General features: G+C 44.4%; 1 protein-coding gene across 3 annotated transcripts in view; it reads left to right on the top strand.

Moving 5' to 3' along the window:
• slc44a1b (solute carrier family 44 member 1b) overlaps nucleotides 1-13,001 on the top strand; it is a 23,667-nt gene extending 10,666 nt beyond the window's left edge. For 2 of the 3 annotated variants that reach the window (XM_056382502.1, XM_056382504.1), the window contains exons 5-16: nucleotides 486-579; nucleotides 663-832; nucleotides 972-1,061; nucleotides 1,147-1,304; nucleotides 1,469-1,655; nucleotides 1,790-1,958; nucleotides 2,356-2,512; nucleotides 2,599-2,682; nucleotides 2,762-2,899; nucleotides 3,224-3,460; nucleotides 4,406-4,504; nucleotides 6,238-13,001. In XM_056382502.1, coding sequence (XP_056238477.1) covers nucleotides 486-579; nucleotides 663-832; nucleotides 972-1,061; nucleotides 1,147-1,304; nucleotides 1,469-1,655; nucleotides 1,790-1,958; nucleotides 2,356-2,512; nucleotides 2,599-2,682; nucleotides 2,762-2,899; nucleotides 3,224-3,460; nucleotides 4,406-4,504; nucleotides 6,238-6,261 — 1,607 coding nt within the window. In that variant the 3' untranslated portion in view covers nucleotides 6,262-13,001. Of the gene's footprint in view, nucleotides 1-485; nucleotides 580-662; nucleotides 833-971; nucleotides 1,062-1,146; nucleotides 1,305-1,468; nucleotides 1,656-1,789; nucleotides 1,959-2,355; nucleotides 2,513-2,598; nucleotides 2,683-2,761; nucleotides 2,900-3,223; nucleotides 3,461-4,405; nucleotides 4,529-4,576 lie in introns of all 3 variants that reach the window. The other variant, XM_056382505.1, reaches the window with a different exon arrangement.
• The last annotated feature ends 211 nt before the right edge of the window (nucleotides 13,002-13,212 follow it).

Genomic DNA, 13,212 nt, shown 5'->3' with positions numbered 1-13,212 from the left:
GGAGCCAGTTCATGTGTCGCACCTGAACCAGCAGCTGATTCAGTCTTTAACCTTTGACCTCGAGTCAGAGTCACTGTGACCTACGACCTCGTGTTTCTATCTGTTTATATTCAGTCAGACTGTCTCATGAACAGCAGCTGTCTGAATCAGAAAAACTTTATTGACAACAGCTGCACAACACACAGTCAGGACAGAGGAGTGAAAGAGTAAAACGTGAAGCCCTCACTGTTTGACTGTTGCCATGGTAACTGATGTCCAAATCAGTTTGTCTTATTATAATGTAGAAAAAAATTATATTTATTAGATGGTTTTGAAAGATGTTGTGAGTCATGAATAAAGAGATTAATGATGAGACAGAATTACAGGAACGGTGTGTAACTTCTGATTGGTCGGTCAGTGACTGTTGGAGCTCTGTGATTGGTTGAGGAGGTTGAAACAGAGGGATGATGTCATCAGCTGTGTCCCTGTGTGTGTGTGTGTTTCAGGCTCTGAGCTGTGTTCCTACGAGTTGGCAGGTCATAAATATCCAGGTCTACCTGAGAGGTTCTCCAAGTGTCCCAAACTTCCTGTCCCACCCAGGTACGTCCAGGTGTTCTGACCTCTGACCTCTTTAACCTCTGACCTCTCCTCTTTGCTCTCTGACCTCTGACCTCTCTCCTCAGTAAGCCGTTGCCGGTGTTTAACCGCTGCACTCCGGTGGATGTTTCCTGTTATGCGAAGTTTGCCGAGGCCGTGGTGACGTTCGTGGGCGACAACAGCGTCCTGCACCGACTGATCGCCGGCGTCGCCGCCAGTAAAGAGATCATCGTGGGGCTGTGTGTGCTCGCTCTGGGTGAGGATCAGATCTGGTCTTCAGACTCTGGTTTCCGTAGAAACAAACAAAAAGCAAACAGGAAGTGATGAGACGATCATAAATCAGATTTCAATTTAAATGTGTTGTGTTTTTCTGACCTCTGACCTCTGTCTGTCAGTCCTCTCCATGATCCTCATGGTGATCATTCGGTACATCTCCGCCGTCCTCGTCTGGATCCTCACCTCGCTGGTCGTCCTCGGATCCCTGGGTGAGGTCACTTCCTGTTCTGTCTTCTTCTACTGAATCAGTGTGTGTAGGACTCTGAGTGTGACCATGTGTGTTTGTCGTGTCAGCGGGGACCAGCGTCCTCTGGTGGCTCTACATCGACCACCGGCTCTACGGGAACGACACCTCCTCTAAGGTGGCGAAGGAGGTGAAGGAGGAAGTGGACGTCAGCAGAGACAGCGGACAGGCGCTGCTCGTCTACGCCGTCGCCGCCACCGTCTTCACCGTACGTAAACCAGCTGCTGTGTCTTTCCCCCGGCGTCTCTGATCCTCTTTATGGTTCTGTGATGATGAGACAGAATGATCCTTTAAGACCCGGAGACCCTGAAAACCCGGTCCCGGGTCTGGACCCTCCAGAAGACAGTTTCATCTGGTGTCTGTGTGTTTCAGATCATCCTGCTGCTGCTGATGCTGTTCATGAGGAAGCGAGTGGCTCTGACCATCGCTCTGTTCCACGTGGCGGGAAAAGTCTTCATCCACCTCCCCCTCCTCACCCTGCAGCCCTTCGTCACCTTCCTCGCCCTCCTGCTCTTCTGGATCTACTGGATCCTGGTCCTGCTCTTCCTGGGAACCACTGGTGAGTCCGATCCCTCCTCCACAGCGACACTCTGCCCCCTGCTGGGCAGCAGACTCACCTGCTCAGTATCCACCTGACCGTCTGCTGTGTCTCCCTCTGTCCCCTCTGGGTCCTGGTCCACTGTGGTCCTGCAGGAAACCCGGTCCAGAATGAGGAGACGGGACTGACGGAGTTCAGACTGACGGGTCCTCTTCAGTACCTGACCTGGTACCACGCTGTGGGTCTGGTCTGGATCAGTGAGTTTATCCTGGCCTGTCAGCAGATGACTGTGGCCGGAGCCGTGGTCACATACTACTTCACCAGGTGAGTCCTCCTGCACTCACCTGCACGCACTGGTACTCACCTGTACTTACCTGTAACACACCTGCACACACTGGTACTCACCTGTACTTACCTATAACATCTGTAACACAGCTGTACACACTTATTAAACACACTTTTTACACATCTGTATACACCTGCACTCACCTGTACTCACCTGTTAAATTTAGTTTAGTTGATCAGAGAAATAATGAAATAATCTGTTGGTGTCTGAACAGGAAGAATCACAGTCGCCATGTTTATCCTCTGAGGGGGCAGGGGAAGGAGGGGGACAGAAAACCAGGGGGCTGATGGGAAATGTGGTCTTCTTATTAAGAGTCAGAGTCTCCAACAGGATCTCTGAGGAACAAACCGGACCAATGTGGACTTTGTGTTTCAGGGACAAGAACCGGCTCCCGGTGACCCCGATCCTGTCCTCAGTCCTGAGGCTGGTCCGGTATCACCTGGGCACCGTCGCTAAAGGATCCTTCATCATCACTCTGGTCAAGATCCCCAGACTCATCCTCATGTACGTCCACAACCAGCTCAAAGGAAAGGTACAGATAAACTTTATTTACACCATCATCATCATCATCATCATCATCATCATCATCATGTTGATGTGTCATGTGACGTGTTTCAGGAGAACGCGTGTGCTCGCTGTCTGCTGAAAACTTGTATCTGCTGTCTGTGGTGTTTGGAGAAGTGCCTCAACTATCTCAATCAGGTAATACACAGCCCCTCCCCTTCTCAAACATCAGGCCCTCACCTGTCTCACCTGTCTCACCTGGCTTTTTATTTCCCAGAATGCATATGCAGCCACAGCCATCAACAGCACCAGTTTCTGCACGTCTGCGCGCGACGCCTTCGTGATCCTGGTGGAAAATGCTCTGCGCGTCGCCACAATCAACGCCATCGGAGACTTCGTGCTCTTCCTGGGGAAGGTGAGGTGGACTTCACTACCAGGTCTGAACTGGTTCTGGTTCTGGTTCTGGTTCTGGTTCTGGTTCTGGTCCCAGAGGTCCAGTGAAGAAAGTAGAGTCGCTGGTGGAGTCAGTCAGATCAGCCTCTGTGTTCAGGTGCTGATCAGAGAGACTCACTCATGGAGTTCTGGAAGCTGGAGCTGGTTCTGAAGGAGAGGTCGTGACGTAGTTTATCCTTGTACTCACACAGTGGATTATGATTATTAGATGAACTGATCGTTGCCTGGTGACCACTGATGAAAACGATATTGATCTGAACAGCTAACAGTCTAAATCTGTCCTCAGATCCTGATCGTGACGACGACGGCGTTCGCCGGCGTCCTCCTCCTGAACTACCAGCGGGACTACGCCGAGTGGCTGCTGCCGCTCATCATCGTGTGTCTCTTCTCCTTCCTGGTGGCTCACTGCTTCCTGTCCATCTTTGAGATCGTGGTGGACGTCCTCTTCCTCTGCTTCGCCATCGACACCAAGTACAACGACGGCACTCCGGGGAAGGAGTTCTTCATGGACAAAGCTCTGATGGTGAGACACACACCTGGAGTCAGCTGGCGTTGTTTTTAAATGTCTGACTGACACTGTGATGACAGTAGAAGAAGAAGCGTTCAGTCGTGGCGTGTTTCAGAGAGCTGAGGGTCTTTGGTTCTGGACTGAACGTCTCATTAAAGTGCAGGATGAAGGTCGAAGGCACGGAAGGACTGAGCAGGATCGACTCATATGGATTTATCAGAGCCAATATCGATTATTAGTAATCCAAGAGACCAATAACCAAACCGTCACGCCAACACAAACCAGACACTGAGCGTGGCGTCCAGATGTTTCTGTTGGTCTGTTCACCACGTTTATATCAGTGACTGTGAAATCAACAACCAAAGGAGGATTTACTGCAGGACTGTTTATTAAACTACATCAGTTTGATCTAGAAAGTAGCAGATTTTTAAATTAATCAATTTTTGTGATTGGTAAAAAAAAATAACAATATTGATTATTGGAAAATGCTGAACATTGCAGCCGATAACCGGTCGATCACCAGAGTTTAGCTTCTTTTTGAAGCCAGTTGTGTTTTATGATCTCCATCGGGAGCTGCTGCTTCCAGCTGCTTCCAGCAGGGGGCAGACCTGAGAACTGGATTATTATGGGGTGTCTCAGGTGGATGAGCATCCGCCCCATGTGTAGAGGCCACAGTCCTCGCTGCAGTCGGCCCCGGTTCGAGTCCTGCATCGGTCAAGCCCTTAGCTGCATGTCACTTCCTGTCTCTCTACTCGATGTCAATAAAGGCACAAAAGCCCAAAAAATAACAAAACTTTAGAACTGGATGATTACACCGAGTACAGTCGCTCACTGTGATTGGCTGTCGCTCTGCAGCTGCTGAACACCTGCAGAACTAAAATGAATCATGAAACAAACACCACCTGCACCTGCAGCGTCCTCACTCACCTGTCTGTTTTTGCCCCGCCCCCCTCCCTGCAGGAGTTCGTCGAGAGCAGCCGGCGGTTGGAGCGAGCAGTGGAGCGTGGGCGGAGCCGGGTGAAGGAAGCGGTTTCGGAGGGGGCGGAGATGAAGCCCATGGTGAGTGACAGCGGCGGAGGGGGCGTGGCCAGGCGGACGAGCTCGTCAGAGGAGGTGGGGGCGGGGCCTGAGGTGGACGGAGAGGAGTGGGAGGACCTTCAGGAATTCCAGGTGTACTACCTGCTGGTGGGGGTGCTGGTGGACTGGGTGCTGACGGAGCAGAGCGGCTTCGTCCTCTGTCTCAGCGAAGACGTCGTCCTCTTCCTCTGTGTCTACCTGCCCACCTCCACCCTCTTCCTGTTCGTCAGCCTGCTGCACACGCCAAGCTCCGCCCCCTCTGCCAACACCACCAAATCAGCCGCCGTCACCGCCGTGTGCTAACACATGCTAACTGATGCATGCTAACAGACACTGTCCATGCTGAATGGATAAACACTGATGCATGCTAACTCATCATCATCATCATCATCATCACCATCATCATCATCATCATCATACTTTCTGTTTGTAATTTATTTTTTACTTTTGTATCTTTATACTTTTACAGTTTTTACTGTGTGTGTGAGTGTGTGTGTGTGTGTGTGTGTGAGAGAGTGTGTGAGAGTGTGTGTGAGTGTGTGTGAGAGTGAATGTGTGTGTGTGTGTGAGTCTGAATCTGTGTGTGTGGGTGTGTGTGTGTGTGTGAGAGAGTGTGTGAGAGTGTTTGTGTGTGTGTGTGTGTGAGTCTGAATCTGTGTGTGTGGGTGTGTGTGTATGTGTGAGAGAGTGTGTTAGAGTGTGTGAGTGTTTGTGTGTGTGTGTGTGAGTATGTGTGAGAGAGTGTGTGTGTGTGTGTGTGTGTGTGTGTGTGTGTGTGTGTGTGTGTGTTGGGCCTTATTTTCTCACTGTGGTGCTTTGAGGAGATGGAGGACTCAGCAGGATCAGGTGGTCCAGCAGAGGGCGCTCTGTTTGCTCACCTGTTGATCCTTCAGTAAACTCAGCTGATCAGTATCGATCAGTATTGATCAGTATCGATCAGATAATCAGAGCGTAGAATGGAGATAAGAGACCAACAAGCATCAGCTGCCTTACTTCCTGTTGGTTTCTATGGTGACACTAAGTGGTTGCTAAATCACCTACCTCCTCTTCCTCCTCCTCTGGTCAGACCTGGGGTCAGAGGTCAGAGGTCAGATTCTGAAGATGAAGTTTTTGAGGAGAGAGTTTCTGCTGAGTCTGAGCTTCTCCACCAGGATGTTTAATCTCCTCCAGACCTGAGATCCAGTCCCGAGTCAGAGTCCTGGTTCTGGACCTTCACGGTTTGACACCTTAAAGTTAACAAGACGAATCAAACAACATGTGAGAATCATGATTTTGTAATTGATGAGAGTCTGAGCCTCAGGTCTGGATCCTCTGGATCCTCTGGATCCTCTGATGTAGATTTAGTTCCAGTGAACTGGAGAATAAAAGTGAAGAAAACAGTGGAGAGTGTTTCTGGTCTAAATCCTCTGAGGGGGGGCCGAAGTCTAAATCCTGATCCCTCAGGACAGAATCGGGTCTGACATCAGAGTCAGAGACCCTGTTGTGTCTCTTCAGTCTTTCTCCTCTATATTAGAGGTCAGAGGTCAGGGGCCGTGGTTTTGGACCCGTAACCTCAGTGTCTCTAACATCCTGCGTTCGTCCTGCTTGCTGCTTTTAAACACCTGACTACCCATGATACTCTTCTTCTCACCCTCCATCACAACAACAAACCGCCTGTCATCTTCCATCATGTGTGATCGCCATGACGACCTGTCAACCTTGGTTTTCTGTTTCAGGCTCCGGGGACGAGTTCAGCTTGACCAAAATCAGCCAATGGGACTTCTTAAAAAAAAAAAAAAAAGAGACATTCCAAATGTTTATTTTTACCAACGTGTAACATGTTTACTATGGTTTCACTCCAGGGAAAACGATATTTTAATAAGAAACTGTAAAAACGTAACAATGTAATGAAGCACTTTATATTGAAGCGCTGCAGATTTTAAACCGGCTGATGCATCTTTTCGTAGTGATGTCGTTTTTTATAACTGAACTCATCGCTCACTCTTCAGTTCTAACTTCAGCCAAGACACTTTTCTGTTGTCATGGAGACGACCTGCGGCTCACTGACACACCCGGACTCGCCCGGACTCCGCGTTGGATCTCGGTCAGCAGAGGGGGCGGAGTCTGTGCACAGATGGAACAGCAGCCATACAGCTCCACGTCTGGTTGGTGGATGAGATTGGAGGTCAGAGGTCAGCTGACCAGGTTTTGATCGCACTGCGGGCACGTCGATCAATACCTCTGATTGATTGATCAACAGGTAAAGGATCCATCAGCTGTTTCATCCAGACCCAGGTCACAGTCAGAGGTACAAGAAGTACAATAATACCAGAGTACAAGTATAATAATACCACAGAGGAGAAGTACTCAAGTTAAAGTACTGCATTTAAACTGGACTTCACAGCTACAGCTGATTGGATCATTTCAGAATGAAGTTTTTCTAGCAGGATGATATTTGATAGTACACACAAGAACCGTTTGTCCACTTGTAGACACACACACACACACACACACACACACACACACACACACACACACATGCAGATTGATTGGTGTAATTTGGTGCTAAAGTTAAACAATAAAACTCTGATTGGCCTCCGACCACAAACAGCAGCAGCAGCTGAAAACAGTTTTATAACTGAATATCTCAGAAACGTGCAGTAAAAGAGACATGAAGCAACAGATTCATTCATCATCATCATCATCATCATCATGAGAACATGTTGTCTAACGAACTGCTAAAGATAATAACAACACAACATAAAGACCAAACCAAGTATCAGAAAACCACATGAGACGATTTCAAGTTCATTCTGCGTCTGAACGTTAACGTCAAACTCCACACCAGTATCAGGGTGGATGTTTTTGATAATGAAGGCAACATCAAAGCACCAACCTCCTCCTTTATCTCCTTTATCTCCTTTATCTCCTTTATCTCCTCTTTCATCTAGACTCGTAATGTTAGTGAGTGGATGCAGATAAAAACAAAACAAAGTCTCTTGTTATTGTAAGTAAATCAGTGTAGTAGTATTGGATTATAATTCACGTGTTCATCACTTTAATGTTGCAGCTGGTGAAGGAGGAAATAATCTTAACGACACACAGCTGCAGTTTCACCTTTGAACATTTTGTTTAGTTTATCACCTGACTGAGGTCACAGCAGCGTCTCCCTGACACGAGGAGAAGAAGTAGTAACAGGAAATAAAAGTAAAACATTAAACATCAGCAGATCAGTCGCCATAGAAACAAGATCTGAATCTGAAATTGAATTGGTCGTAATAATAATAATAATAATAATAATAAAACCTTATTTACAGCACTTTTCAACACAAGTAAGAAAAAGCTTCACACCCGACATGTAGGGAGGGATCCAAACCTGGTCGCAAAAGTGATTAAATTGATTTAAAATCAATAATAAAATAAACAGGAAGTCAGTGTTTAGACGCTGTGAACGTGATGCCTAGACTGAGCCGACAGCTGATGGAACCTGGTGGATGTTGCTCGTGCTGCTCGCAGTGCGACGCCTCAGCCTCCATCAGAGGTCATTAACCTCCCGTCCACACGGGGGCAGCAGAGTCACAGTGATGACGGAGAACATTATGGAGGAGGGGTCATGTCAGCTGACCTGTGATGAAGATGATTGACAGTCAGATTGTTTTTCGTCTCCACAAAACCGTCACCTGGATCTGAACTTCCTGTTCCTGGACCTCCATCACTTCACCGTCCAAAACCTCCACAACAGAGTCCGAGCTGTTTCCCCTGAAGATCCAGAGGAGAAGAAGAAGAAGAAGAAGAAAGTGGGATGTGTGTGGGCGGAGCTTCCTGTGGAGGTGACGGCTCAGCAATAAAACAAACTGCATCATGTGACCACGTCAGCATCAACAACAAGTCTTCCTGCTTCTGTTTGTTCACCGCGGTCCAGGTCCGACATGTCTCACTGTCCAGCAGGCGGCTGACAGGGAAGGACTGAGAGGTGCAGCTGAGAGCTCAGAGAGAAGCCAGTAAGTGGACCTTTGAGTGGTTCTGTCACCTCAGACCAGACGAGATGAAGGAGTCAGCTGCTCGTCTGTTGCCCAACATGTTGCCTTGTTGCCCCGCAGGTTGAGTTGTGTCAGGCTGAATCCAAACGTCCGTGTCTGCTGAGGGTAAACGGAGCTCAGCGGTTGGATGTGATTCCTCAGTCGGCCATTTTTTTATTTTGAAAAAAGTAATTAATTTACTAATTCACCCAGAATTCATTGTATTTTTAGATAGTCAAGAACTAAACCGCTTTGTGCAACAGATGAATTCAGACTCAGTTTATCTGTTAAATCTAAGCCACAGTCAAAGTCCTCTCTGTCATGTGACCAGCTTCATGTGTTCACAGATTAAATACAGGAAGTATAAAATATTATAACCAGGAAGTGGAGAAAATGAATCTACAGAGTTTCATGATGACGTGAGCTCCTCCTCTGTCCAGAGTTTTATTTCAGAGCAGCTGTAGTTGATCAGTTTCTTCCAGCAGCTGATTTTTGTCTGTATAATGTACATCAGTGAAGCTGAGCAATTTATTTTAAAACATTTAAAAACATTATTTCTGTTTTTATTTATTTTAAAATTACATCTCTTCAGTAAAGTAATAATTTCTGTTTTGCAACTGATTTGTCGGGACACTCGCAGTACCTTCGCCGCCCAGCAGTGGGCCCCGGACCACAGGTTGGGAACCACTGCTGTGGATCGACACAACAGATAGAAGAGAGGATGGATGTTAAATATAATATATATATATACATATATATGCACCATCTTCACTTCCAGGATATTCACAGTGTTAGTGAGGAGCCATGATGATGAGGAGGATGAACCTTCCTCATCATCACGTTCTTCATCGTCGAGCTCTGGATCTGTTCATGACTTCCTCTTCTTCTTCTTCTGTGGTTTAATGGCAGCGATGGGAGAATCAGCTGTTTATCTCCGTCAACACTCAGCATCAGGAGAAAACTAGACTTGACTCAGGTTTCTGGATCCGGGTTCAGGCTCTGGTTCTGGTTCTGGTTCTGGTTCTGGTCTCGGACGTTTGGATTCAGCCTCAGTCTGATGAACTGCGCCGAGTCAGACGTCAACCAGCTGACGAGTCTGTGTTAAAGTTTTCTTTGCTGATGTAACGGCTGCAGCTGATTGGCTCAGCCCAGCGATGTTTGTGTGACGTTTTCAGGCTGCGACTGTTTCCCATCATCCACCTCTGTCATCCAGACTCCTCCTCCACCTCGGAGGAGAAACAGACGGGTTGAGACAGCTGATCGGAGAGCTGTTCCAGTCACACGAGTCACGTTGTCTTGGTAACACCTGTTGATGTAGTTGACCTCTGACCTCACAGTGAGCGTCTCCATATACAGAGCATGTGTGTTATAAACCTGTTGATACAGTGAGTCACAGGGCGTGATGCTCCGAGCATGTTAACTAATTGCACTAAAGATGGAGTTCATTCAACACTGACGTCAGTTTAAAGTAGCTGTAAAGTATTTTAGATGAAGTGTTTGTAGCTCAGATATTAACACACACACACACGCACACACACACGCACGCACACACATTTACTCACGTTCAAACGTCCCGAAAAAGAAAAAATTTCAATCAGTAGAAATCATTAAATCTGCTTCTCAGACTCATTTCTAAACATTTAGTTTGGATCATGTGACCCTGTCGCCGGGCAGATTTAACCTGCTGACTGACAGGAGCTGAAGCTTCGTTCACAGAAATAAAACAAAGAAAAATATTTTCATTCTTATTCAATTAAAAATGTTCATCTCAGTTTCTCAGTCGTCTTCAAACAAGCACAAATATCTGCAGCTGCTACAGGTTTTTGTTTTCTTTTACAGCCACTGGAATTAATTGGAAGTTCACCAATTTTATATTCACTAATAATTACTAAAACACATGGTTCTTTCTCCAGGACACTTCTTTGAAATTATTAGGAAATAAATCAAGCAAAAAATTAATTACTTTAATTACTCAAACAGTTAATCAGGTATGAAAATAAAATGTTTGTCGATTGATTAACAGTTAATCAATTAATCGTTTTAGGTGTAGAATCAAATGTTTGTTAGACTCAAGGATTGTTTCAGCAGCTGTTCATAAACTTGATGTTCTTGCTAGGTTCTTAGTAACTAGTTAATGTTAAATAAACTAGTGAGTCACTAATAAAATACACCAATTAAATGTTTTAGAGTAAGAAACATCTTTGGAACCGTTAGCTTTAGCATCCTGAGCTAAAACGTGACTACACCTTTACAGAGGGGAATATTAAAGTGACAGAAGCTCAGGTGTAAACGTACGTTTGACTTTATATTATTCACATTATTATTAGACGTATTCTTACAGCTTAGAATGATGGGAAATATCTGATTAAGTTAACGTAAGCTAACTGAACCAGTACTATTCAGTCATTTAGCCTAGCTAATGTCATTAGCATGTTTTATAATTAGACATATACAGTGTTATTTTTATGAAATGTATCTAAATCAATATGATTTACATCATTAGCATTTTGATGAAGAACCATGTTTCCTCATTTAATCAAATGTTAGCGATCAAACGTTAGCTCCGTATGCTAGCTCAGCTATGCTACATAGGAACTAGTTTAGAGCTAGTATTAGTGATAATTAAACTGTGGTTCGTTAACACTGAGGTGAGGAGGATCAGTTCATCAACAGCTGCTGCAGGGGTTTTTTTTATCTGATCTGATCTCTAATTACAGAAAAAATATCAACATAACAGAATATTTAATCTTCATTCATTGATTATTAGAAACTGCATTCTTCATTTCTACTGATTATGTTATAGACTCAGCTCAGCTTCCTGTGAGGGAAGGTCAAAGGTTATGTTAGCTTAGCTTTTAGAAAGAACTGGACATTACCAACTGATCGGTTTTATTAGAGATACAAGAAACGATTTGTAAATAAATTGGAATTCAAAGTGTTAACAACAGATTTTTACAGAAAAGTTCATTTCACTGTAAAAATGTCAACACTGTTTATATCCACAGTGATTTTTATCTGCGCTCAACATGTGGTCACAGTGACAAAGATCCTTTAATAATCACATGGTGATTAAACCAGGAACTTCTCACCCAGTTTTTGTTTCATAAAAAAGAAGAAAAAAAAAGCTACTTCAAAAAAAAAAGGAAAAATGTATGAAATATTTAGTTCACATCAGAAAACAGAAATGTTTCAGTCGTATCTGATGGTATCAGGAGTAACAACTTTTTATTTTATCTTTATTATTTTCTTTATTGTAGTTTATTGTTGACGTTCTGGTTCATTGAGATGAACTTAATTAAATTTATTTACTCCTCATGCTTGAGAAACTTTTACATCACACACCTGATGAGAAAATATTGTTTATATTGTGTAAGAAATATGAACCAATAAAACTCCAGCAGGTGATTTGACCTCAGACACCTGCTGATGATTTGTTCTGAATGACAGGTTTATATTTATTAACGTATGTTGAGACTGTTGGAATGAAACTTCAGCTCGTCTGTCAACTGCTGACCAATAATCTGCTTCATTCATCAAATCAAACCAATCAGCATGCAGAGGAGAAGCTCCGCCTGCTGAATGTGGACAGGTGAGCCGTGGGTTAGGGACGCTCCAATCAAAGTGTGACGTGTGTCTGGTTTTTAATTTGTGTTCAAATTAATTCAAACAACTTAAATGTCAGAAATTTAAACTTCACATTAACAACTCGGATTTCCTTCACAGCTGATCCTCGAGAGCCAATAGAAATTCAGTATTCTGTTTTGATGTTTTGTTACGGCTGTGTGCTATAACAAAGATTTTTATATGTTTTTATATTAACATTAACACAGGTTAGCTCGTCACTCAGAGAGGCAGTGAAGGCATCTACATCAACTCTACTAAATAACGTTAGCTTAGCATTAGCCTGTGGTTTTGTTTGTTCAAACTGAATCTTCTGGACAAATGTTTTAACAAATCTGAACAAACATCAATCGATTGGAGTGTCCTTAATTCTGCATTCACTCGTCATATTTCTAATTATACTTTTTGGTCGTCGTGGTAACGGCCACCTTCAACCTGAGAACTGTTGTGCAGCTTCCCTCAGCCCTGATCGCGGCGGATGAAGGGCCGACGTTGTAGAGAAGCTGATCCGGAACCAGTTTGCATGTCCATGTTTTTCTGCTCTGTATCACAGCACGTCATCTTCGTACGGTGTGAATAATCAGCTGTTAGATTCACGGGTCACCTGACTGACGCCTCAGTGTCTCTCAGTGACTGACACGTGTCTTCACACGAGGGACGGCTCATAGCAACAAGATCTTTAGGCCGTCACGAGTTTAACTGTCAGGTGTGACACTAGTGTTTAGCTTTTCTCTGCAGTAAGAAGTCGTTTGTAACATTGAAGAACTTTTTCTTTTGTTCTGGGTTGATTTTTTATATTTTTCATTTCTTATGTATATTTGTTTTTTAAGAAAAATAATAAAATGGAAAATTTTAATCTGTTTGCTGCCTTCTGCTTCCTGAACACCTTCAATACGAAGAGTATTCAATCAATTTTAGTATAATAAGGTAAAAAAAAACTTAAAAAAAGATTATATTATGGTAAGATATAATAATATCATAAAACGTTAAGGTATAGTGACGTATAAATACACAGAAATACGTAGCATAGTCAGGCATAAAAACCTACAGTTTAAAAATCACGTAAGAAAA

The sequence above is a fragment of the Seriola aureovittata genome, chromosome 8 (assembly GCF_021018895.1).
Source record: "Seriola aureovittata isolate HTS-2021-v1 ecotype China chromosome 8, ASM2101889v1, whole genome shotgun sequence".
Taxonomy (NCBI): domain Eukaryota; kingdom Metazoa; phylum Chordata; class Actinopteri; order Carangiformes; family Carangidae; genus Seriola; species Seriola aureovittata.
Note: the sequence above shows the minus strand (reverse complement) of the source record. Positions and strands in the feature narration are given on the sequence as shown.